Below are 27,869 nucleotides of genomic sequence, written 5' to 3'. Positions count from 1 at the left end.
GTTTAAGAATGTGCATATATGATAAGATGTTTTTCTTAGAAGAATTATATAAAATATCAGACACTTTCAGATAAAACATCTTAAAAAAAGGTTGTGTAAATAGTATTTTTGAACTTCAAATAAATAAAAAGTGAAAAAATAAAAATGTTACTATGCAGTAATATAATCTAACTATTATTTTACAAAATAATGATATTTTAACTCTTTGCAAGTTATTTTAGACTTAGAAAGATGAAGAGGTGGGAAATTAGCACTATCTATCATTATTTTTAAATAGATAAAATGAAAGCAAAAGAATACGGCGGTGTGGAAGACCCTTCTTCACCAAATATCGGGCCACCCGCATCTTTCATTCTGCGACGTGAAGGGAAAGAATAATGCCCTCCGGGTTGTGCTTTTCCAGTGCAGAATGTGCACAGCCCAAGGTCCTACTCCGCGAGGCATAACAGGCGGGGGGGTGGCTATCGGGCCTTGTTGGGTTGGTTGGGTCATTATTATGATTATTATAACTCATATTTTGGTAGTATTGGTTTTTTGGTGTTTTGTTTTGTTTTTTTTTTTTTTTTTTTTTTTTTGTGCTGGAGCTAGGGTGGAAGGAGGAAGAGGACCAGTAAGAGGAGGAGGAGGGAGAGAGAAGGGAGAGGACGAGGAGGACGACGACGACGACGAGGGTGTTGTGTTGTGTTTGTTGGTCATCGACACGCCATTGCCGAAGTTGTTGCTGGTCGCCTTCAATTGCTCCACCGCTACACCACACCACGCTCAGTTTCTCATCACTTGGAACTCTCTCTTCGTCGTCACATCTCCTGAATTGGTTCTCATCGCCGCGCTGCTGTGCTATGCCCCACTAATCTGCTCGTTCCCAGCGTTGCATTGCATTGTAGTTGGAGTTTGCGTTGGAACCTCGACGTTTGCTGGTAAGCTAATGCTGCGACACTCTTGCTATGTTCCTTCCCTCCTCCTTTTATTCCTTTTTCGTCTCGAGAATTCGATGTAGGTGATGTATTGCTGCCGTAGCTCTGTTTTGTGTGTAATTTCGGGGATTGTGTTAATTGTGAGTATGATTTTGGGTGTGAACGAAGCGGCTGGTTAGGGTGATAATAAGGGTCCAAGAGAGGTGTTCGAAAGATCGATGGATCTTCTTGATTGAAGGGCTTACAAGTTAGTGCAATTTCGGTATTGAAGGATTTTGTTAGGTCGTTTGAACAGTATTATTGGGAGCAATTTTATTATTCTTGTGTCTTTCGGATTTTTATGGTTTTTCAGATGTATGGTTAGGTTTTAGTTTAATTTTATTTATTTTTGGTCATGAGGTGTATAAAATTAGAAGTGCTGATGTAGCCGGCACACCCTTTTCCGCTTCCTGTATGAATTTCTTAGAACGTAGGTCTGCATAGGAAATTTTCATTGTCGAACCCCGTGGTCCTTTGTTTGATCTGGTGTGTACTCGAGGATGGTGGTAGCTATATAAGAGTAGTTTATACAATTCAAGTTCAATTTTATCTTTGAACATATTTATCGTTAACGGGGAAAGTTGTGGCTTTGATCATGATCTTGCAATCTTTCTTGAAATTTGAGGCTCGTAGATCCTGAGTTAGGAAGAACGTTCGCAAGAGTTGCTTTGATAATAGATTGGTTTGATTACCATTTTGGGCTTTCAGGAATCCTTGAAATTCCCTAATGGTTCATGAGTTAGTCCTGAACCTGCACTTGATGTCGACAGACGACTGTGAACTAATGGTGTCTGTTCAGCTTGTACATTATCTTGCTCGAGGATAATGTAAATTTCGACGGGCGTTCCCTTTCGCTTGAATGCTTGGATTGGAGAAGTGTTTGTTCTCTCGAATTGTGTAGAAAGGGTTTAAGGAGAACTTGATGGATGGTTTGCCATTTTTGTTATATATTTGCACCCTACTTATTCGACAGGCGGTGTGTTTCTTTTGTGCGCTTGTGGGGCCATTCTCTTTACTTACATTAACTATTCTCAAGGCTATTCCTGCACGTAGCTGCTTGAGGGCCTTAGTCAGCTGATTCCTTGTCTTGAACCTCTTCCTTATTGCACAAAGCACTATGTTTACATTTCACCTCTCGCGCATGGCCCTCACAGTATTTCCTGCTAATTTCTCACACTCCACCTTGTGGTGGCCTTTCCAATGTCCTTTCTGGCCTTCTCCCCTGCCTTTTCTTTCTGTCTCAATTTCTCTGCCTCAATTTCTCTTCCTCAGCTGCACTCCAAGCTCCTATCTAGGTGATTATCTGTGGTTCTTGGAAGACTTGGAAGGTGAACATGTCAGGCGCAAGTGCATCGCCAGAGGATCTACACGATGAAGAGCAGGTTGACATAGATGGAGCGGTCGATCTAGATGAAGAGGTTGACGATACTAATGCTGACCATGACGATGAAGAAGTTGAAGAGGAGAAAGCTCAGGGTTCAGATCTAGACGTAGACGTGGAAGCTCAAGAAGGGGACGATGGCCAGGAAGACCAGGATATTGATGATTTAAATGGAGATCATGACCATCAGAGTACGGAGGCTGAGCTTGATATCGAAGACACTGACGCCCACGTGGATGCCGATTGTGCGATAGCGGAAGACAAGGAAGAAAAAAATGCTGAGAAGAGCGGAGAGCTTCTCAAGCGGCCTCCTCATGGCTCAGAAATTTTCGTTGGAGGTATTACTCGGGACACAACAGAGGAAGATCTACGAACACTCTGCTCCAGTTGTGGTGAGGTCTATGAGGTATGCAGAATTTGGTACGAAGGTCGTGAAATTATGTTACTGGAAAAGGGTAAAATTATGTGTGGAAACTCTTTGTCATGCTGCTCTCCATTGTTTTGAATAATGAATTGATACTTCGATGGTGAAGACCTCCTAATTTCTTCTTACTAATTGTCTTTTGCAAAGGAACTACTTGTAGTGCTAGTTGCAGCAGTCCAGCACGTGTTAGCTTCTGTTCTGTGCAGCTAAGTAATTTAGGATCAGTCTTGACTATCTTTATGTGTGTGTGGTTGTGTGGTAGGCCATTCACTACATTACTTCCTTAGGATTTGCATTTGACTGTAATTTGTAATGCTGACCAGGTTCGTCTTTTGAAAGACAAGGATACGGGTCAAAACAAGGGTTATGCTTTTGTCACATTCATGAACGAGGAGTATGCGGAAAAGGCCATTGAGTTATTGAATGATTCAGAAGTGAAGGTAATATCATGCTTTAATCCTCTCAGTTGAAGCAAGTATATTCAATTGTGGCATGAGTTGATTCTGGTGAGTTCAGTCTGGTCATTGTGCTACTATAATAGCTCTACTCCAGTTATCGAGACTCCTGACATCCGGATTTGGCTGTAATGCAGGGGCGGAAACTCAGATTCTCTCAATCGCAATCAAAGCATAGACTTTTTGTTGGGAATATCCCCAAGACGTGGGAAAAGGAGGAACTGGAAAAAGTACTAGGTGAACAGGGGCCTGGCATACAAAGTGTTGAACTGCTCAAGGTACTGTCTTTTGTACCACTGCATACTAATTTGCATTTTTCTGTAGCACAATTGTAGTCGCCTTCCTGCTCCGCCTGCATGCATTCTATAGTATCATCATATTCACAATCTTACATCATTTTGTGGGCGTTGAGCTGTTATTGTTCTTAAAACCTTGTTGTGCTAAATGACATGGTCTGCAGGATCCGAAGACCCCTGGGAGAAATCGTGGATTTGCCTTTGTAGAGTACTACAATCACGCTTGTGCTGAACATGCCAGACGTGAAATGTCTAAAACAAGCTTTCGATTAGAGACTAATGCTCCTACTATAAGCTGGGCTGATCCACGAAATGGGCCTGACGCTTCTGCAATGTCTCAGGTTTCTTCATTCTCAGCTTTAATCGTTCGAACCTACTTATGTGGGTCTGTAAATGCTGCTGTAGAACTTGTCTTATTTCAGCTGTAAGATCAAAGTTGCACCATGTTTGTTTCACTTGATAAGTCTGGTAGCCGAGGTCTGTCCTCCCATTTTACTGGGAGGCGCTAATTGAAAATTCTTTCTTAGTATTTATCTTGACCATTGACTGGCTGGTGATACAAGGCTGTTAAATACATTGGTCCATTTTTTTTAAGTGAATACATTTTTAATCAATAAACATGATTGTAAAAGATGATTAACTAATACGGTAATAAGCAAGGTGATTTGGTTTCGTTATATTAGCTTACACACTAAAGCTGCAAGTTGTATGTGCTTCAGGTCAAAGTTGTGTATGTACGAAACCTGCCAGATAGTGTGACTGAGGAGCAGCTACAGAAGTTGTTCGAGCGCCATGGTGAGGTTACAAAGGTGGTCTTACCTGCATCTAAACCTGGTCAAGCAAAGCGTGATTTTGGATTTGTTCACTTTTCTGATCGAGCACAGGCTCTCAAAGCTATCGAAAAAACAGAAGTCTATGAACTGGAAGGTAAGTTGTGCTTTTTGCTTGCTTGCTTTCCATTTATTTGGTTGACATGTGTAAGTGCTAATAGTGGCTGCTTTGGTCGGAGTGTTTCTTGAATTATTCATGGACAATGTCTCATTGTTTTGAACTAGGCCGCACACTTGAGACATCACTTGCAAAGCCCCCAGCGGAGAAGAGGCCCATTGGTATGGAGCCTGCATATCCTCCGCAACGAGCTGGTCTGCTACCACAGTATCAGAGCAGCAGGGGTGGCTACGGTTATGGAGGCGATGTGTATAGCAATGTTGGTGGTGGCTACGGTCAAGCCCGGGGTTATAATCAAGTATGTATATAGCAGATATTCGGAATCAAGATTGGCATTTTGTTTTTTTATTTTTATTGCCTTCCCCATCAGTATCTTCAGAAGCTCTTTAAAGTTGGAGCTTGTTTGCATGTGTGGTACCATAATACTCCCTTGATTTTAACTCGTTAGGATGGTTGATGTGTGCTGAAGCTTTGTTGTGCTTGTAAATATTAATGCAGCCGGTAATTTACGGGCGTGGCCCAGCACCCGCTGGCATGACCATGGTACCTATGATGCTTCCAGATGGCCGTGTTGGTTATGTTTTGTAAGTTCCCATTCTCTATTTTCGCGTGTTTCCTTCTTTGCTACAAGTGAATGGATTGGCATGAGGTCTTCATCTCTTTAATTCTTCAGTGAGATATGGTAACTCAAACATTGATTTGTGCAGGCAACAGCCGAGTGGTGGACAAGGAGGACCTGCCCCATATCGTGGTGGTGGGGGTCGTCATGGATTATTGCCATTTAGACAGAGTGGCGGCAATGGTGGCGCTGCTGCGTCTGGAGCTGCGGGAGGCCGTCGTTATCGCCCTTATTAAGATGTGCTCATGTTGATTCAGTAAATCTTGCTAGTATCCGAACTCATGTTTGGATGGTTTTCTCGTGGAGCAAGCAACGAATGCAGCTAACTGCATTGCTTTGAGGTCCCAAATGATTCATTATGTCGTGATTGTTAACGATATCAGTCATAAGATTGGATCTTATCATGAGAGAATTCACGCAACTGTAAGAGAACAGGAACGGTTTTAACTATTGACAATGTCATTTTGTACGATCAGTTGGGCTTGTTTGATCAAAGCTTAGAGCTGCATTGAATCCTACCGTTTTCCAGACAGCGTCTCCAGTTTCGGGTGTAGATTATCCAAGTGATACCTTTAATTTAGGCATTATCTGGTGCTTTTACATATTCGCCACAAGTTGAGCTGTGATTTCAGTGGAGATGTTCTTTAAAATCTAATTTTGCTATATGATGACTTTCGTTTAAGTTAATTTTGTAATTGGTATCCTTGAAGCGTGCCAAGCTATGATGCACTCTTAGTTTTGTATGTGAGCTTACTTTCAAGGTTATGCTTGTGCATAGAAGCCGTTGTGGCATGTAACCAAATTAATTGTGTTAATTCAAAAAGTCTCAATTAAATACTAGTTTAAAATATAAAAACGTAACGCTCATATATGGTTTGTTAAGGGATGGTTTGAGAACAATTATTGGTGCTAGTCTTGATTGGTTTACTTATTAAATGAGAGCTTGTTTTCCACGACATAAATTCAACATTAGGAAAGACTAGTAATCTATATTAGATAACGAACAATTTACATGTACTTGTCTTGCAAGGATGGCAAGTAAGTGAGCAATGTATGAAACAAAATATGGTGGTAAAAGCATTAAAAACCTTGAATTTTGTTCACAATTATATATAACCAACCAACCCCACAAAAGTAACACTAGTTTCTTTCATTCTCAACACTTCAATATTCTGCTTACTTGCAACGGAAGGTATCTCTTGTGTGAAAAAAAAAAAGAAAGGCGCAATCAATAGCAGTCCCAATAAAACAAAACTTAACCGAAACATCTTCACAGATCGCATTCTTCAAAGCAATTCGCAAGCAGTGTGGGGATCAAGACCCTTATCAATACCACGAGCACAAATAAATTTTGCAATGTGCAATGGAGACTGAAGCACTTATCATGCTTTCAAAGCTAGATGCTCTTCCAGTTCTTACGAATTTGTTTCACAAAAGAAACATCCAAGTACCAGTTGCAAAAAGTAGTATCCTCTCCGACCGAAAATGCACTGGGATCATTTACGATTCTTGTGGTAGACTGGGCACTTTCATCCTCCACGTTTGGCAGATGAATGATAGCAAGAAATTCATTGAGGGCCCAGAATTGGAGTGGCATAATTTACATAAGACATAAAATTCACACAAACCATGTCCAAGAGACAACTATGTTGTCACAGATGCTTGAAAAGAATGAGATAGAAAAGTCTCCTCAAGTGCTGGAAGATGCTGCACAAACGAAGTGTACAGCCTTGTCCCCAAATTCATTTATTGATACAAAAGTAACATACTTATCCTTCAACCTTGTCCCGCTTTCTCTGTAAAGTTCCTCAGCTGCTGCTTAATTGTCTGCATTTACACAAATGCACCTCACTCATTAAACAGCACCTTCGACACACATTTATTGCACTAAATAATAACAAAATCGGCAGTAGAATCTACTTTGAAGCTTCACAAATTTGCAACATGAGAAGTACAATACCAGGCCAGTGCTCATGGTGGTCAACCTCAGATAAAGCTCAGAAGTTCACAAAGGGATTTAGACCTCAGAATTAGGTCAAAGATCTAACCTGGAGTTCTTCATGCAAAATGTCGAAGGTCTTCTGCATACGTTTGAATTCCTGTATCATAATCACATGTCCCACTTCGATTAATTAGGACTACCCCTACCATTCCTGTTGACTAATTTTAACACACCCCAAAAAAATTAATCATCTTAATGCATTAAAAGTGCAGCTCTCAGGAAGTAAAGGAGTAGCGAGAGATCAAGTTCGGCGGAAAATAATTCTAAATAGAACTTGCTGAACTTCATAAGGAAAATGACAATCTTACTAAATATTCTCTAAGTAGAAATGTATAGGATTTTCATTTCTATTATCAATATACTTTAAGCTAGCGACCTAACCTCCACCTACGATACTTCCACAGAGACCATATGTCATGAGTAACACCTCAACATGTTGACTGACCTTTCTAATCGCGTGGAATTCTCTTCGCACTTTGGAACTGATCTGTTGCAGCTTATCAGGATGCTGCACCATTTCTCGCTTGAACGAAAGGAAATTTTCCCTGCAAGTGTTAAAAACACATCCGACGAATTAGGACTAGGGCATATAAGAATGAGACAATATGCCGAGGCAAAACTGGCAGCCAAAGAGGAGAAACGACAAAACGCATATCAAGATACATTTTCGACACATTTCGAAGTCAACTTCTCATTAGAGGGATTCCTCGTTACAAACTAATGTGAATCACTGATGCGTCAAGAGAAATAAACCTTACGATTAGTATTTAAAATGGCACTAAAGGCATAACAAATTCTTCGCATGTCAACCTCTCGAGGACTAGCACCAATAGTCATTTGGCTCTGAAAGAAAACACAATACACCAAAGGACGTAAAACTATTCATTCACTCTAGACCAAAAACTAGAGCTCCAAACAACAAAGTCTAGAGTTCTCACTTGTTTTTCTCAAGGTCCTTGTGGAGACGAAGATACACAGAATATTTGGTTTGGTATTCCTTCCTGTATGCTTCAGCCCTGCATACATAAACAAATGAGGAGTAATGAGAACCAAGGAACCAATAATTACAAATTCAACCAAATACGATACATACAATGTATACACACACGCACACCAAAAATAATATAAAGAAAATATGAAAAATACTTGATTACACACGCTAACAGCGAATAACAGAAGGAAGCAGAAAGATAACGCAGGATGGCAATGTAGTCAGGAAGCTCCAATTTGCATCAACTAGCGAACTTACTCTTCGTTAGACCTAACGGGTCCTCGCAAATCTGGAGTGACCTTCTCATACTGAGCAAAATACTGCTTCCTGGAAACTTCTTCAGGACTTGATGAAGTCTTCAGACGTTTTCCATTGCTAAGCCCTAAATCAGATTGAAGATTGTCCTTTTTCTTGTCACCTCCAGGTCCAAGCAAACCTGCACTTGTCTTAGATTTCCAATCACGGCCCCTTGGAGGTTCTAAGACTTCCTTTGCAGAAGCTTTGTGGCCTTTACCCATGGGTCTTTGTTTACGACCGTTTTCCCCGCTGGGTGCTTTCCCACTAGGACCGGCTAATTGAGTTAGTCCATCGGAAGATCCTCCTCGCCCAGTCTCAGGATTTTGAGACTTGTAAGCTAAATCAGGGCTCGCCTGTTTTTTCTCCGTCGACTTTACAGCACCCAAGTCTGAATTACCTCGATTGGCGGACGATGGAGGTGCAACAGGAGCAATAGAAGGTTTTTTGTAAGCCCTTGTAGGTTCATTGCTGCCTTCTTCCAATGACCGTTTGACACCCCGGGACTCCATCGGCCTATCAAAGGTATCAGTAGCAGCCCTACCATTGCGACTAGAATTACCCTCAGACCTCTCTTCCACTTGACTAGAAGACGGAAATTTTCCAAAACCGGTGCTACCGCGAACATCCCTAGATACATGAATGTTCTGAGTATACTGGGCAAGCTTTTGGGATGAAGGTTTTCTCAAGTCTCCAGCCAGTCTTACAGGAGAAGGCCTTCTCAAATCACCAGCAGTAGTTCCTGGAGAGGGTTTCCTAAAATCTGCTACTGATTTTACGGGGGAGGGTTTTCTTAAATCTCCTGCCTTTGCAGGGGAAGGCTTCCTTAAGTCTCCTCCAACTTTAGGCGTACCTCGACCTTTCTCCCTTGCTGGGCTGTTTTGAGATGGTCTACTAGCACCCGATGTCTCGATCGCAGCTCTAGATTTCAATTGATCACCTCGCAAGCTATCCCTCCCTCTACTCTCCCCTGGTAACTGCTCTATACCTGGCGTGCTTTCTCTCCACTCACCTGACTCTCTATCTAGACTCTCTCTACCTTTTTTCTCAGTTTGTCCACTCGCACTACCAGACAAGGACCCTTTTGGACCTTCCTGCCTAGTGAGCTCTTTTCTACCTTCCCTAAGCCTGTTGACCATTACCTCACTATCATTACCTAAGGTCGCTCCATCCACATCTCTCGTCGGCTTCCCCCACAACTCTGAATCATTCAATGAATCACTCCTTCTCGCTGCTTCTGGCTCATTACTAGCTCTTCGCATGTTCTTCAGCTGTCTACTACTGAACACGTTACCCTCCGTTTCTCTACCCTGCGGCCGTCCCAAGTACTCTACATTCTTCCCCGGTTTCCCAAGCAAGCCAGCATCAGGATTGTGACGCCAGGGTCCATCGCGGAGAGGCCTTGAGGAATTATACGGAGCCTCAGCTTCAGCATCCCTTCCTAAAAGTCCTGAACTCTCACCGTCTCTTGAGACTCTGGCAGCAGACTCCGGCGTAGCACCTACGTTCGATGCATGCAGAGGTTCGACGGGCTTAGACATCCGATTGGGCTCGGCCGACTTACCAGGCCTGGGCCGAGGCCGCACAGGTGCTTCAACAAGCTTGTCCACAAGTTCTTCGCTCTCAGTTTTAGAATCCTTGGAAAAGGACTTTCGAGCTTCAGAATTAACCCGCCTCTTCGAAGCATTTTCTTTGGTCCGCCGAGGACTACTTTCCATAGCATCCTTCTTCAATGCAGGAGAACTTAGCGAGGATTTTGTACCGGTTTCAGGTCGTGAGGGAGAGAGACTCTGAGCTGGAGAATCCTTTGTAGGTGGTTTCGTATGAGATTGTGTTAGAGAATCCTTTACTGAATCTTTGTTGCTAACATTGGGAGGCGTGTTCTTACGGTTGATCGCCATGCTGTTGATACGTCCCTTCAGCGTACCGGATAGCGAGGGATGTTTGTGGACTTCGGTAGACTTTCCAATACTAATATCCTTCTCCGTCCCGACTTCCCCAGTCAATGCAGGTTCTTCCTTGGGAGCACTTGAAGTACTCCCTCGTGCGATGGGTCTGTCAGACGAATTTGTGTTCTCATTTTTACTCACGGATATATTTGCAACCTCTCTTTTGATTTCCTCCGCCTGCTGCTCTGAAGTCGGAGTAGCAGAGCCCAATTCTTGTGGTGAATCAGCGCCGCCCACAGATATAACATCTACCTCCAAGTCGGGATCAGCAACGTCCTGATCCAAATTTTCTACCACCACATTGGCTCTTGCTCCTGGATCAACCTCAGGGTGAACTGCCCCATCATAGCTCCCAATGTCGATCTCCTCTGATTCCTGAGTCACAAGCTTCTCCGGAGGTTTCTGCTTTGCTCGTTTCGCATCTTTCGACTGATGAGATGCCTGCTTTGTGACGACCACAAGAATTTAATGAATAGTTCTTCGAAGACACATTTTTCAAAGATATTTTGCAATGCAAATTCAAACACAAAATAAATACATGAACTGTGCGCACTAACATCTACGCAACAATTCGAACTTTTCCATTTCTTGGTAAAACATTAGAATCAAACGATTTGGAGCCTGAACAAAAAGATAAACCTACTTTTTTTCTCTTCGGAAGTGTCCATAGACCAAGTAAGGATAGGACCAAGACCAAGTTGAAACCTAATAAAGCGGGTGCAAAAAAAATCTAATACCAATAACTTTTCTGCATTACGAGCACAATCTGAAAAATTTCCTACACTTATTTTGAGGAAAAAATAATTGCTTGAGTCAATGATTCTTGTTCCTTACCTTCTTTTTGTCGTTTGATTTAGGTTTTTGAGGTGGATCATCTCCATCTTCGTCGTCGCTAACAATTTCAACATCTTCATCCATGTTCTCATCCTCACTGTCACTGCTGCTCCCATCACTGTCACTGTCACTCCCACTGTCGCAACAAGTAAGGATTCATCAGCAAACTCATGAGAGTAAAAGTACCAAGAATCCCAGAAGTACGACGTTAAACATAATAAAGAGAATATTTAGTCAAATGATCTTGGATGAGAAATTTCATTTACCTAGTCCCGCTGCGACTATCACCACTATCTGAGCTTTCAGAATCACTATCACTGGAGGAGGCGGAACTGCTACTTTCGCTGCCAACACTATTCGCAGGCTTCGCTTTCTCCTTCGGTGAGTTGGGAATAGACTCATTTCCACCTCTTCGACTGTCTATTTCACTGTCTTCATTAATATCTGGGTGATTTTCACCTTCTGTAATCTCGATCTCTCCACTCTCACCACCGCCTACACTAATTTGCTCTGTATCAACCTTTACATCATCCTTTGCAACTTTACTTTCAGGATGTTGAGCATGAGTGGTAAGAGTGATTGTATTATGATCTGGATGAGACTGTGGCTGGGACTTCTGGTAATTTTCATTAGCTTTGCGTATTGCACGACTCACAGCATTTTCATGATGCTTTGGAACAATCGCAGAACCTTTCCAGGCTACCGGAGCGTGAAGTGAACTGGGCTTATCTCCCAGTAAACCAGTTTCGCTACGACGCACTCCATCAGAACTTTGGTCGTGATTTGAGGTATCAGCCACGTCTGGCAGTGGAGGAGAGTCAACAAGCGGTGGAGAATCAGCAGCTGCATCATCATGGGAGCTGATGACAGTGAAAGAGTGAGTAAGTATGAATTCTCACATGATAGTATAGTGCCGGCAACTGAACACAATATCAAATACAATCATGAACTGATCGGATATTCACACCCCTTAACAATCACAACAGTCCATCATAGGCAAAATGTACTCTTAACAAAGTGGCTAAGGAATAATGATACGTCCAAAAGGATGGATAAGAAATCCAAAATTCACCCACCTTCCACTGTTTGGGGAGAGTTTGGAATATGTCACTCCCTCCTTCAGTATGTACTTTCCCGGTGCATGATATGATGCAATCTACAAAGCATTAGCTTAAAATAATTCAGTTGATCGTGAATTCAGTTCGCCATACATTCCAACCCAAACTGAACTCCTGCAGAATCCTAAGTTGCTGCAATTAATCTAGAAGATGGAATGTACCATTTCACAACATGCACTAAAAATGCCATTTGGCTTCATGTTGAAGCTCAGAAATCCTCAAAATGCAGAAGTCAGCATAAACTTACAGCTCTAATCGCCTTCTCAATGGTCTTCTTTTCAGGTTTGACATATGGAGTTGATTCTCCAAGGGCTTTCTCCACTGCCTGCAAAACGACGTACAGCATCACAAATCTCTCTTTTACATAAATAACTATTAAGCGGTCACTTAACGAACTTTCACATATGTTACATCACAAACACAACGAGCCTACCTTGAGGGTCAATCCTTTTGGGTTCTCTGTAAGCAGCCCAATGAGGCAGTTGCGCAGCTCACTTGCACTAATTGTATTTCCAGGTTTGCCAAGACCAGCAGTATCTGGGGTAGTCGTTGCGGGACTTGGTGTGTTGTCCATCGGAATCAAAGAGGACCTGCTGGGAGCGGCGCTCTCTTCTGCAACTGCCTTCCCACTAGGTGGCGGCGGCGGAAGAGATGATGTTCTATTAGGTGCGGGAAGCTCTGGGGAGGCCACTAAAGCAGCCTTCGCATCCTTAGCAGCCTTCGCACTAGCAATTGCTGAAGCTGTTGATACCACTAGCTTTTGTATTGCAGTAGGTGCAGAGGGACGAGAAGGACTTCGAACTGGTAGTAATCCACAGAAGAATATTGGTATCAATAGGCTTTAGGTTGACGCAATCCACAAGGACTTCGACAATGTGGTTAAATACCCTCGAAATGTCACAAGATTATATGGAATGAGCTCTCAGAAGAAATAACACGAAACGTGGATCACACTCAAAATTTATAAAAAAATCATTGAACCATTAATTGAAGCAATCTGAAGAAGTCTATGGCACAGCAGGGGTGCTTGACATTACTGTGATGGCCAAACTTAGAGAACATCACATTGAATTCTGATGCATTCAAGCAAGATCAAAAACTTGGCATCACATTTAACTGATATTACACCTTGTGTGACTGAAGACAAGAAGCAGGGTTGTACAAAACACTGTCATGATTTACGATGTAGGTGTAAATTTATGTTCAACTTGACACACCTGATAGACGAAATGTAGGTTGTTGAAATATACATTATCTACTGTTCTTCGTGTGTAAACAAATTGCACCCATTAACAGCATATCCTTCTCAGGTACCAACCCTAACCCCAAACTGTAAAACACGCACTTGGGGATATATCCAGTCTAGCAAACATATTTGTCTGACAAACTGAGCCAGGAAAACTCCTAATCTGCAAGTCCACAAACACTTGAGTCAGAAAATGATTTAGGACCACACAAGACTCAAAGGAGAACTTTACCAGGGCTATTGGGCTTGAGCTTCTTCCTAGGAGGCTCCACCTTTGGCTTCATGAGTGGTCTCCTGCCCATTGCTGCTCAACACCATGCCAAATTGTCAGACACCACAGACCAGAAGTTATACTGATAAAGAAATTGAACCTATCAATTCGCTTCAAGTGAAAAAACTGAAAAATATATACCAAGTCGATTATTCAGGTTCGGAAAACAGTTGCATGTTTCATCCTAAACAATAAGCACTTTCTCTGAAAAAGAGACTAAACCAGATGTGCGCAGTAAAAAGGATTCGTGTTTTAGAACAGAACATGTATCTACTTAAGGTTGAATGCATTCCAGGCTGGGAGGGATTCCAAAATCGCTTACCATCGCCAGCAATAGAAGAATTCTGGGTCAGCTTTTGAGAATGGGTTGGATCCAATATGATTGCTCTGTAATCATCGAGAATATAAGCTTTAGATGTGTTACTAAACGACTGCCCCAGTACGTTCCAAAAGACCACACTCTGTGAAATTATACTTCATTGATAGGCTCAATTTTATTTCTCAAATGCATGCTCATCATATTGAGAAGACTGCTACTTGTGTATGGGTGCAAGATGACAAGACGAAAAACCAGACTATCACAGCTGCAGGATATGATCAAGTAATATAGTTAAACAAGAGAGAATACTGGCCAAGTGCCAAAATACTAGATCTACGCCATCTTACAAAATACAATTCAAAGGAATGGAATTTCTTAACCAATAAATCCTCCCACAATCTGGCAAAAATCAGTGAGGGGACTGTACACAGACGACAAATCACGAGATGCGAAAGGGTCAGGCTAGGGGTTGGAAACCTACAAACAGTGAAACATCCAAGGATTCAGTATTCAATCGATTGCCGATGGATAGTTTTATGATGCCTACTTACTTGCGAGATTTTTGTTGTTGCTGAGCCTCCACGGATCGTTTTTTCACACGATCCTTCTCACTTGCGTTCAGGGTTCTAAGCACTGATAGCTTGCGCCACACTGATCCGGCTTCCTTCAGTTTACCATTCCCATCCTCGCCCCTTCGTTGCTCCTCGAAAATATCACACAAACCTCCGTCTTCAGGAGCCGAATTGAATTTGAATTCCTCGTCTCCAATTTTTAATACCTGCCGATGACCCCCCAGCATATACCGGTAAGAAGAGGACAAATATAAATAAACTTGAGTCCACTTCTTAAGCTAGCTGCACTACCCACATTAAAATGAAAGATTGAAGAGTGCCTGTCCTTCCAAATAGAGCACGAGAAGATCAACAACCGCATAAACTAAATATCCGATATCCATCGCATATGCAATTTACAGCTGTTTATGAAAAAAGTGAGCATATTAGAATCTAGACTTTCCAAAAAAAGGATGCCGAATTCAAAAAAAATAGTTACAAGAATGCCTCACTCCAGAAACCCAACAGACTTCCATCCATGTAAGATCCCCCGAATAACATGATCAGGAAAAATTATAATATTGGCATTCATTACGATGCTACTCAAACTTTATCACACACGACATCCCACATTGTAAGAATTATCGAGTTCATTGCTCATAGGAAAGGCCGTCGACCACATTAAAGAGAAACCATGTAGAGTATCAACCAATCAGGACATATAAACTTCAAGTAAAATAAAGCTACTGCCTCCAGTGCGATATGTGACGAACAGCTGAGTTGAATGAGAGAGAAGAGCAGGATGGCAATAATTGAGGAAGAAGGAGAGTTGCTTGAAGTCGAGACAGACTACATGACGGGGAATGGATGACGTCAAGTGTGGGAAATCGAAAATGGCCGTTGCAGGGTAGAAGACCCACAAGGATAGGAGGTTTCTGAGCTCATCCAAAAGAAAATATATAATTTACAATATCACCTCCGGAATCGTCCATGTACCAAGAAGGCAGTACTATGAATCATGTCAGGCCCGTGGCGGAACCAAATTGGAAAAAGAAAAATTAGCAATTTTCCTAGCCAAGTGATGTGCACATAACACGAGAGAAAATCATCTTGGTCGAAATTCTATGCCACGAAAATCTAAATTATCAAGCTCAGTCAAAAATAAAAGTAAAAAGATTTCAGCACCAGTGGAGCAGAGTAAATTGGATAGTGGAGCTCAGATGGCGATCGACAGCTAAAAAGACAAAAGCGAGAGAGAGAGAGAGAGAGAGAGAGAGAGTTCAAAGACAGCAACCCATTTTAACTACAGAATCACGCTAAAACCGACAAAACATCGAACCCCAGTACCCAAATTGCCACACAATCGAAACTACAACTTCGTTTGCCCTGTACTCTCACCATGCCCCTCGGACAATAAAATCTCTAATTCCACTTACATTCCCATTCGGAGTGACCCCAAACTTCATCAGACAAGCACTGCCCTCCGCTTCCGCACGCTTCAGATCGCTAAGAAGCTCAGGAGTGAGGCGAATTGCCATAGCAAAAGGCCGGACCCCATCCTCATCGAACTGTTGCAGCTGGAACTTCTCATCTTGAGGTGGCGGCCCTGCGCCCCGCACCCCGGCACCGCCATCCCTGCCCCCTAACCTCCCCTTCCCCATGCCTACCGTACGCTCCTTCATGCCCCCTCGCATTCCCCCTACACCTCCACCCAACTGCTGCATACGCGGCTGCAGCAAGGCCATGCCGCGACCCAGCGGGGGAGGGCCCGTATCCTTCATGCCCCGCATGGACGAGCCGCGGCCCCCGCCCCCCGCCCTCCCAAACTTAGAGTTCATCCTCGCTAGGGTTAGGTGCTCATGGCGCTCCTGGCCACTTTGCGTCTGCAACTCCTCCGCTGATCTGCGTGTCGCTGTGCCGGCTCAACGAGCGCCTCGCCATGCCAAAGCCGAAGGAACCTACAAACGCTAAAACCAAAGACAGAAGAAAGAGCCACGCACATCCATGGCCCGGGTCGCTCGCTCACGGCCACAGGCAAACAACAAACGAACAAACAGTGGACGAGGCCTCACATTCGACACCTCCGCCTCCTCCGCAGGCTCGCTACGTACGAAACCATCACCCACGAAACAACTTGCTTCACAACCCTCGACCCCCCCCCCCCGCCCGCCCCCCCAAGTCATACAGACAGACATACATAGATACATACATGCACGCATACATTCCCGGTCCACATCCTCCACATCCCCATCTTCTCATTCGTAGATAAGACCCCCCCTCCCCCTGGGTTCCCGTTCCCGTTTCCGTTCTCCGCCCCGCCCCCCCTGGCCACCAAGATCTCGCCCAGCAGCGTCCCGGGCGACAGTGCTAGCGGACCAACAGGGCCCCCCCCAGCGCATCTTCCTTCTTCTTCACTTTCGTAGATGAAGAGAGACCCCGACCCCACTTCGTTCCTGCATCCTGGTCGCAACATGGGCTGGCTTTGCCTTTGCCTTTGCTTTGCTTTGCTTTCCTTCCGTCGGGTCCCGATTGGAACCGCCACCCAGGATATGCCCTAATTAAAATTAAAACAGAAGAAAGCACACACACAGTGCAGCACCAGCACCAGCTGGCTCTCCCGTCCCCCTCTAATCCCCCTCTATCCACTCTATCTACCCCTATGGACTAGGCTGGACAGGGCATGGCTGGACTCTTCCGATGATGATGCTGATGATGAGGAGGATCTCCTTCGCGAAAGTCCCCTCCTGCCCTCACCCTCCCCCACCTTTCATCTCTTCTAGTGGATGGATTCCCCTCCAGTTGTTGTGCCACAACAAGCTCGTCTGCAATCCCTCCCCCCTCCCCATCTAGCAGAAGCTGTGTCTCCATCTTGTTATTCTGATGCTTATTATTCCTCCACTTGTTTTAATCCCCACACTCCCCTCTCCTGCTGCACTGTTCGATTCCAAGGAATTCATCCCCTTTTTTTTTTTTATCTCACTCTCTCTCTGCACTGATTACACCACCACCACCACTGTTTCTCATCCTGCAACCCAATCTTCTTTGCACCCCTTGTCCAGTATGTTTTCCATTCTTATTATTCTTATTCTTATTCTTATTTACTTCAGTGTTATCTAAAAATGTAACGGTCTTCCTTCATTTCTGTAAAAAACAAAGTACCTCCAATGCCTTGTTTTAAATTAAGACCAGCTAAATACATCAAGTTGGTATATACCCCAAAATGATAAACAAAAAAAATTCCTTGTGATTTTCACTAAGTTTCAATACATCTGAGGAACAAACATAAAAATAAATTTTCGTGAAATGCTATATTTTAATGGTTACACATGGGTACTGTAATATATACTTACTATTAACTATATGACTATTAACAACACCACCACTTATACTAGAATTGTTGTGGATTATATTCACATAGCTCTCTATCTATCTTCAAAAATAGTATAACTATGCTCGACCATTGCACCTCAACTTTATGGAATATTACCCCCATCACTTGAAATTTTCATCAATTTGTGTGTGTAAATCATGATTCATGAATAACAAGTGTTAACATACAGAACTGTTGTACAGCCCATCCAAATTATGCGTGTGACATTATAATAGTATTTTTCTTTTTCTTTTTGTGTGTCAAGTAAAAAAGAAGAAGGAGAAGAAGAGAAAAGATGAAGCAACAGAGGAGCAAACCAGGGCTGGGGGGAGACATGGAAATGAAAGTGGAGTGTAATAGGATGGCTGTGGGGAATATATATATATATATATATATCTATACACACATACATATTTGTATGTGTAGGTACGTCATTAGGGTGCATCACTTGGATTGGGTTGGATACATTTTTATATACCACACTACCACATCCTCTTTCCCTTCCTTTCCTTTCTCATTTCATTCCCATGTTGTTTGGCAGCCAAAGGGTTGCCCACCTGACACATGTTATCCTTATTCTTTTCCTTTTGTTTTGTTTTCATACTTTTTTACTATCCTGAGGTCCGCTTTCTCTTTTACATAAAATTGATATACACCTACTTGCAAATGAACAGAAGGATCAAAAAGAAGAAGAAGAAAAACAGAAGAAATGAAACCACGCAGTGCCTCACTTTCTCCCTCACACATTTCTTTCTTTTTGTCACCTTTGCTGGTGGATTTTCACACAATACCACAAACCCTCTCTCCTGGTTTGTGTGTGTATATATATACACTAGTGGAAACCCGTGCCATTAGCCATGGAAAATGTGTCAAAGTTTAATTTATAGTTGCAAAGTAAAAAATTGACCACTTCTAAAGAAATATTTTCTAAAAGAAAAAGAAAGAAAAAGACAAGAAAAGAAAAGAATAGAATATGTGAATAATAATACAACCATTTATATTTCTTCATTATAATTGGCAAATATACTTTTATAAAATAAAATAGAAAAATTATAAGAACTTTTGGATAAATTACATTTACAATGGTATTTTGTCTTCATTATTTTCAAGATATAGGATCTTCATCATACACAAAGAAGTGCATTGTGAAAGGACAATATACAATTGTTCATGTACAAATATTATGATTCTAAGATCTATTCCTATATTCTTCAATGTTTATCTTTGAGATTTATTAATAGTAATTATAAATCCTATATTTATTGGAAATTACCTTTGTTGCAACTTAAAAGAAATTTCTTCAAATGATGGATATAATGTGATTATTGGAAGAAAAGACAACTATCCTTTGTAGTCGCCAAATAAAACTCTTGCTTTATAACTTGATCAATAAGCTACATAATAATTAAGTGTGATTCATTGCAAAATCTTTGATATAAAGTAATGTCTTGTAACAATATAATAGAATATCTAACCTTTAGTTCCAAGCAAAATGATAGAAATTCATATGGACTTAAACTATTTAAATATTTAATTAGATAATAATTACCATTATCGATACCATCTTCCATAATTGCTACATTTGCATTGAAATAAATACGAGAAACTTCACAAAACCTCTCTATTATTTACTTGTTTAAATCATTGACATCATAATTTTTGCAAATAAAATTGACTTATTGATGAAATATTCATCTCTAAGTATTTCCTATTAGTCCTTTCAAAAAATATAGCTTTCGAAGATTTTTATCTATTAAAAAAAAGATATATAAATATGTGTTATGTTATTTATCATTCAAATTTGGCACACATTCTCATATTATTTGTTTTAGCTTGTCATGACTTTATGCTATAAGCTCTATAAATATTTGATTTTTAGCATTTTCATTCAAATTTTCTTCGAAAATGGCATCAATAAAAATATTTCTAGTATTTTGTTTGATTCTTGAAGAATTTCATCAAGAAGAAATAGTCCATAATCTAATATCTCTCTTTCTATTGACCTCTCAATTCCATAATTTTGAATCAATTGATAATCAATCATCACAAAAACTTTGTTTAAACTTATTCTATAGCTCTTTTAGGTGTATAGCAAATAATGTTCTTAATTGCTTCTATGTTTTCATTATGGAGGCTTCTTCTAAGCATTAATTCTAGTCTTTGTCATCTTCTAATAATCCCATTTTTAAGCATTCACTTTTAAAATTTGGTTGTAGCACTCCATTTACAATACAAAAATCTTCAAATGAATGTGGTTCTTTATTCCATAATTAGAAGAAGCCAAAGATAGAATCTTTTTTTTACATTAGTATCAACAAAATATAATTTTTTAATTATAAATCCATGTTATCTTATTGTCTATTTTGATGAGGTCTTATTCTGCACAAAATGGTGTAGAAACTCTTGATACTTGTATTGCTAAGAAATCTCTATAGGTTCACACATTTCAAAAAATACTATCAAAGTTGTTTTTTTTCCACTTTTTACGTGCTAAGACTTTTGCTACATCATCATTTGGATAAAAAATTACTTGATGCATTCTAAGAAGATGCAATATTGATTGAATCACATTTGAAACTTCTTCATGCATTTTCATTCCAAACAAATATCATGTTGTCTTTGGAGCTCAAATGTATCATGCATCAATATATTGCTTGATCTCATTTGCTTCATTTTTAATTTGCATGGTTATATAATTATGTTCTTTATGAATATACTTGTGAATATATTTCACACTACAAGTTGAAGTACAAACCTCAATGTTAATATGACAATTATACTTTTTTCTAAGAGTAGGATTGTATAAAATAACATCTCTATTATGCACAATATTATTGCCAACATTAAAAGTCCTATCATTTTTTCAATAATATTGGAGATAGTCATTACTATTCATTGATGTTACTTCTTGATATTCTTTTGGAGATTTTTTTTGACATATTCCATCCTTCATACATGGAACTTGCATATTTCAAGGTCCATATGAATTATAAACCATGCAAGTGCTAATCGGCTCAAATAACAATGGATCTTCTTCTTCAATAGAAAACTTTGCATTAATGATTCTATCAACATAAGTTGAATTTTTTGCCTTGTTATTTTGTTCAAAAAATAGTAAAAAGTGCATATGTAGAAGATCTCACTTCTGAAATTCAATAGTATACACTCTTATAAGTGCATGTTTTAAAATGTGATATTTATAAATATATTCAATCAATGCATGATGCTTGAATATAAAATAATCCTGCTACTAAGTTGGAACAATTCTTAGGTCTTTATCTTAAAAGAAGTGCACTTGAGATCTCTAATCATTGAAAATTTTTAATTATTATATCAAATACATTTGAGTATTAAAAATATTGAATAATAGCTATAAAATCTTAAAAAATCTCAAATAGGTTTATTGTACTTTCAATATGAGAAGACAAAAGAATTATCTTCCATCCTAAATTTTGCATGTCAACTTCTTGGTTTTGCACATCTCTTAAAATATTTGACAATCCTTAATATGCATCTACATGTAACTTTTTTTGATTCATACTAATGTATCTCAATCAATTATATTCTATAATTTTCAAAACATCCATAATAAATTCTTATAGGAACTTTTTACATCCTAAGATAGTTGAATATTCATTATATTATGGAAATAATTGATATGAATAAAATTTCATTTGAATAATATATGCAATTTGCATATTTTTACTCCTATCTTCATTAACATTCATGTTTCTATATCTCATTTGGTTATGCCATCCAAGTTCTTTGCATGGAGAAAAAATAACGTATTAGAGTGGCAAGTATATCAGCTATTCTTTATGAATTTGTTGCAATGCATCTCTTTTCTATCAAACAATAATATCTCATATTTCTTCTACATCTATTCCATTACCCGATATAACAACTAAAATCTTATTAAAAGTTGGAAGATTATAAAATCTTCTATTGGTAATATTACTTAAATGAAGATGTATGTTTATATGATCAACACTCTCTCTTCTTTTTCTTGCTTTAGATGATATTGTATGAGCTAGTCAACAAAGTAGAAAAATATATAATGTTCTTTAAAACATTCTTGAAGCTCTCATATTATTTGAACTAATAAATTACCTTTATGTGCCATCCTTTCTTTGTATGCAATATCAGGGTCATAAATATAAAGTTACATATAATTTGCTTCTATACCTTCTTTTGATAAAAGAATACCTATTTCATGTCAAAGCTTTCAAAGTATAGAAAAGCTATATAAACCAGATCCTTATCAGATAATATTATTGATTTTTGTACCAAAAGATACAAATGCATGTGTAATATTATATTGTCAAATATTCTTTTGAAACTCCTTACTTTGTTCATCTTGTCCATTAAATAGTTGTCTAATTAACAACATGAGAACTTGAAGAAGAGGAAGTTGAAGCTTTCTATGAAGACAATATATACTAAATTGTAGATTTAATATTATTGATGGCATAATTTTCCATCCATTTCATGGAGTACTTTGCAATGTGGGCATAAACATCCATATTTCCAACATCATTACGACCTTTCAATCTTTCTCTTTCATTATAATGTTCATGAAGAAGCTACTCTACTTATTCACCAATTTCTTTTGTTCTATTATATTCCTTTGCTTCTTCTTCTTATTGTGCAAATAACATTGCTTCCTTTCATGTCTTTTTCTTAGTTTATACCCTACTAAAGTTCTAATGATTAACTTCATTTCTCTCTTCTTCATCTCTTTCATAATCTCTTTTATATTCTTGACCAATTGTTTTCTAATCAATATTATCATTATCATCTACAATACTTATACCTTCTTTCTAAGCTCTCTCTCAATTTCTTTGATGTTGTTGGAAAAGTGCTCCAAGATAAAACATTTTAGCTTCTCTTTGTACTTGTTCATGTTTTCCATGCTATTATTGAGCATTTGTTTTCCAATTACTTCTTATCATTGTTCAAGCTAGACTACTAATAATAGTATAAATTCAACCAAAAAATTAAATTGAGCTTGTTCTAAAAATGAAAAAAATAAACTTGTAAGCATCAAAACCACATGCCAATAAAATTTGAATAAAACCACGTTGCTTAAATATTTGATCAAGATTATGTAGTACTTGTAAAATAAAAATTAATGCATATAAATTAATTAATTAAATAATAATATCATAGTGCTTTGATAATATGCTATAATAATATAAAAATAAAGATCTTACATCTATATATCTCTACTGAACATAAAATATGCACAAAATATCCACCTCAAAAAACATGTAGTCTTATGGATGTACTTATGGATGAAATTATATGGATGTACTTTGTATCTATGGATGAAAATAAAGTGATAAAAAATATCAAAAATCTAGTTTCTGAAAAATTCTGAAAAATAATCAATAATTAAAAATCAAAAATCAATAAATAACTTAAAAATTTAAATATTAAAATAAATTTTTATCCTAATTTTTTTTAAAAATAGTTTCTTAAAATAAAAAATTTAAAAATCCAGTTTCTGAAAAATTCTGAAAAAAAATATATATAATACAAATAAAAATTTAAAAAATTAAAAAATAGTTTCTTAAAATAAAAAATTCAAAAATCCAGTTTTACCCTCACAACTTCAATCTAATTCACATTTCATCACTTCAAGAACAAATCCAAACATCAAACCATAAAAAAAGAAAAAAAGAAAAAACAAACAAACAACCAAATAAACACAAAATCCAAAACAAAAACACAAAGCAAAGTACTATATCATAAAAACAACTGATTCAATGCAACATCAACATTAAAAGCGTTGCAAAATAAAATTTACATTTTGCATTCATTCAAAATTTAAAACAAAATCCTACAAACAATCTAATTTCATGCAAAAAACTTCAGTCCAATTCACATTTCACTAGTCCAACGACAAATACAAATATACAACAAAATTTATATTCCTCATTCATACAACATCTAAAACAAAATCCTACACACATCTCACATATACATACACATACACAATCCAACAATGCACAAATAAATTATGTTAAAATAGAATATGTCATAGGATCATGGATTTTTTTTTTATAAATGTGTCTTATGCACCAAGCTTTTTTGATTGGATTCAATAGATTGTTTTTAATAAAGTTCAAAAAATGGACTACAATTACTAAAATACATATCGATTTGATTTGTTATTATATACAATATGCTTATAAAAATTGGATCTAGAGTTTTTGGTATTCACCGCAATATTTTAGCAGATCATAAAATATTCTTAGGATGTGTCCTACGGATATGACAAAATGTCACACTAGATACAATGCTCTTTGAGTCCATCACAAATCCAAAAGTTAATATCATAAAATATCATAAAATATTCATTGATTTATTGGATAGAATTGGAACTCCAGCCTCCTCAAAGAAATATGCTCGAAGAAATATGCATGTATCTTGAAGTTATCTTATGCTCTGCTACGAGTGTGAGCTTCTCCATGCCTATATCAATTGGTAACAATATCCACAAAAAGTTTAAAGATCTAGTTTTTGGAAGTCTACATTATCAAATACTCAAAATTTAATACAAATCCATAAAAATATTAAGTACATTGAATGCAAAATTCAAGTACGTGCAAGATACTCTTATCTACTAAGGCAAATAATGAAAATAGTTACTTTTTTTTAGCCAACAAATCTAGGACTTCCTATGAGAGTTAAATCCATATTTGTATATTTTTACAAAAATAAATAGTTGATATTAGGTTTTCAATTGAACACCACTATTCTAGAGACAACTTATTAGTATTAGAGATGTGATAAGTCATACTCTAAGATGGTGTGAGTACAATACTATTGGCACAATGCAATGAGCTATTTAGACCTTTTATTACAATGATAGCAAAAAGAACATAGAATGCATACAACATTTCAAAACAACATGTTGTTGTGATGTAAAATGGCTAATAGGTAAAAAGGTGAAGAAAATATCATATTTTTGAAGACCTTATTTCAAATATATTATAACAAATTATCTTGAAAAAATAGATAATAGTCAAGGAGTAGAAAAATTAAAGGTGCTAATATTACTTTTTTATAAAATTGGCTTCTACTCACTTTGTAAGACCACAAATAGAGCAAAATAAGATAGATTAGAAAAATAAATAATAAAAGCACATTTGGAAAGAAGTTAAGAGTAATTTCCAACAAAAATTATCTAGAAAAATTAGATATTGATACTCCGAGAGGGCCAGTTATAAACCAAGGTCGAAATTAGACCATGAGATACAAAATTGAGCTTTGACAACGATTCTGGTGATTCTATGGCAAATTGAAGAGTGGAATTAGAGAGAAAACTTCATAGGATTTCAATGAGCATTGTTTTGGAGTGATTTGGATTTTTATTGACTTTGTAAGAGCTTTACAAAGTCAGGGTTTGTTTTGGGTGACTTTGGATTTGTCAAATAAAAAGAGATATACCTTTTAGAGAATTTCATAAGTTTGGCATTAGATCCATGGATGAAATTTTGAAATTTTGTGGGTTTATATATGTTTAATATATTCTATGAGTTGGAGCTTGATTGAAGGGTTGGATTGAGGATTATTGAGGTTTAAGTGGATCTAGATCTCGGAAAGTAGAGTTTTAGGTCTAGTGTGGGTTTCTAAGATTTCTTGCAATCTATTATTTGGATTGGAGTGAAAGTTATATTTATAAGTAGTAGAATTGTTTTCCTATATATATAAGAATTTTGAGATCAATTAAACAATTCAATAAGGAGATATAAGAGCTGAAAATTCAACATTCAGATTGAAGAAGGAGGCTGACCAACATTCAAGTAAATTTTAGGATTGATCTTCTTTTTGGTGAGTTTGATCTTCTTCAAAATTTTTGTGCTTGTTTTTAACTTAATTTTTAAGAGGTATGTAAAATTTGAGTTAAAATTAATGGTATATTCATTAGTTATTGAGGTTTAAATTTGTTATGGGAATTACTTGAGATTATTTAGGATTTGGTTAGGGTTTGTTTAGGATTTGGTTAGGATTTGACTAGGATTTGGTTAGTATTTTATTAGGATTTTTTAAAGATTTGACTAGGATTTGATTAGGATTTGATTAGGATTTGATTATGATTCAATTAGGATTTGACTAGGATTTAATTAGAATTTTTTTAGGATTTGATTATGATTCAATTAGGATTTGACTAGGATTTAATTAGAATTTGTTTAAGATTTGATTAGGATTTGATTAGGATTTGATTAGGATTCAATTAAGATTTGACTAGGATCTGGTTAGGATTTGATTATGATTTGATTAAGATTTATTTAGGATTTTATTAGGATTTATTTAGGATTTGACTAAGATCTGGTTAGGATTTGATTATGATTTGATTAAGATTTATTTAGGATTTGATTAGGATTTATTTAGGATTTGTTTAAAATTTGATTAAGATTTGTTTAAGATTTATTTAGGATTTGTTTAGGATTTGTTTAAGATTTGTTTAGAATTTGGTTAGGATTTGACTAGGATTTGATTAGGATTTAATTAAAGTTTTTATTTTAATAATTTATTAATATTTCTATTTTAGTATATTTTAAATTTTCTATGTTATTTCTTTATAATTTCTTTAAAGAATCTCTAAGAATTTTTTGTATTTTATGTATAATTCTTTTAAAATTTTAATTGAATTTGATTGATGTTTGATTATATAATTGTATATTTACCATCGTATTATATAATCAATTAATTGTAATTTGTTTAAGAATCCATTAGAGTTGTTAGGACTTGTTGTTGCAATATTCCTTTTATCTTCTACAGCCATGTGTCTGGTACATTTTCAAGCCAAATGCCACATAATATGACAATGTTAATATCCAAAGACAAGAAGTTAATATCATTGAATATAGCAATCAATATCTCAATCAATTTGAGTTTTGATTTAGTTTTTTGATGAAAACATTGACTTATGTGGTCAATGGAATAAATTTTTTATCTCCTCTTGTTTATATAGGGTATTTATCTTTGATGAGCTTCTTTATATAATACTAATAGAAATCCATGTTGTTGGCTACAAAAAAGTTATAAAATCTTAATTTGTGGTTGTTAAGTGAAAAATTGGCTATTTTTTAAAATAAATAAATGAATAAATATATGCATAAAAATAAAACAATGAATATTTTTTATTTTAATTTAAAAATATAAATTTTTTTATATTTCATATAAATAATAATTATAATAATTAAGCTAAAAGAACTTCCAAATAAATTACATTTATGATGGTATTTTTTTTTTTTTTTTTTTTTTTTTTTTTACACATAGAACCTTGATTATATTTGGAGAAGTGCATCATAATAGGGTAGCAAAAAGATAAAAGTAAGTTAATAATGTAGCGGTTAGGATTTTAAGTGGTAGCTAGGTTAAGAGAAATCTAAGATTTATTTGGATAAAGCAAAGAAGGATGAAGATGATTATAGATGAAGTTCAACTAAAATAAATATAAACTCCTGCTATAAATAAAGGATGTTGGAAGTGAGAAGTATCTTATGACTCATTTCTCTTGTAAGCAACATTTCTGATTTCTATTCACTTATGTTTTACTTGTATTTTTTCAATATGTTATCGGCTCATATACATTTTGTTGTGACATTCAAGTAAGTTGATGTCATTCTCTAGTGGTTGTACTTGTATGGAATAGATTTTATAGTGTTCGCTGAAATTAAAATTTGTAAGATCTAAACTTGTGTTTTGGCATGAAGAAGTGCTGTTTTTGATCTTATAGATCTCTAACATTACTTTATGGATTCTTAACTCTTAAGATTATGAATTTAAGACTTTATAGAAAGACCACAATAGTATCTTTTTGTATTGTTGAAGTT

At 37.3% G+C, this 27,869-nt stretch overlaps 2 protein-coding genes across 4 annotated transcripts; one reads left to right on the top strand and one right to left on the bottom strand.

The window, feature by feature from the left end:
• The first annotated feature begins 399 nt into the window (after positions 1 to 399).
• Positions 400 to 5,763, top strand: LOC112289620 (heterogeneous nuclear ribonucleoprotein Q). 3 transcript variants are annotated; one of them, XM_024534969.3, is made up of 9 exons: positions 400 to 917; positions 2,226 to 2,740; positions 3,082 to 3,198; positions 3,351 to 3,491; positions 3,674 to 3,850; positions 4,229 to 4,436; positions 4,565 to 4,755; positions 4,956 to 5,041; positions 5,165 to 5,763. In XM_024534969.3, exons 2-9 carry the CDS (start codon positions 2,288 to 2,290, stop codon positions 5,310 to 5,312), a joined length of 1,521 nt encoding a protein of 506 aa, XP_024390737.1. In that variant the 5' UTR covers positions 400 to 917; positions 2,226 to 2,287; the 3' UTR covers positions 5,313 to 5,763. The 3 variants fall into 3 exon arrangements, with proteins under 3 accessions (XP_024390737.1, XP_024390740.1, XP_090110686.1); XM_024534972.3 differs by having other exon boundaries at positions 417 to 917; positions 2,273 to 2,740; XM_090254560.1 differs by having other exon boundaries at positions 634 to 917; positions 1,990 to 2,740.
• Positions 5,764 to 6,647: 884 nt separating this feature from the next.
• LOC112289619 (uncharacterized) lies at positions 6,648 to 16,789 on the bottom strand. The gene is made up of 14 exons (XM_024534968.3): positions 16,088 to 16,789; positions 14,652 to 14,878; positions 14,104 to 14,168; positions 13,743 to 13,814; positions 12,698 to 13,065; positions 12,512 to 12,589; positions 12,223 to 12,302; positions 11,413 to 12,006; positions 11,147 to 11,282; positions 8,328 to 10,753; positions 8,017 to 8,094; positions 7,524 to 7,623; positions 7,125 to 7,175; positions 6,648 to 6,903 (listed from the first exon to the last, which is right to left on the bottom strand). Exons 1-14 carry the CDS (start codon positions 16,487 to 16,489, stop codon positions 6,853 to 6,855), a joined length of 4,728 nt encoding a protein of 1,575 aa, XP_024390736.1. The 5' UTR covers positions 16,490 to 16,789; the 3' UTR covers positions 6,648 to 6,852.
• Positions 16,790 to 27,869: the final 11,080 nt, after the last annotated feature.

Source organism: Physcomitrium patens, chromosome 12, assembly GCF_059467195.1.
Source record: "Physcomitrium patens ecotype Gransden chromosome 12, ASM5946719v1, whole genome shotgun sequence".
Lineage (NCBI taxonomy): Eukaryota > Viridiplantae > Streptophyta > Bryopsida > Funariales > Funariaceae > Physcomitrium > Physcomitrium patens.
Note: the sequence above shows the minus strand (reverse complement) of the source record. Positions and strands in the feature narration are given on the sequence as shown.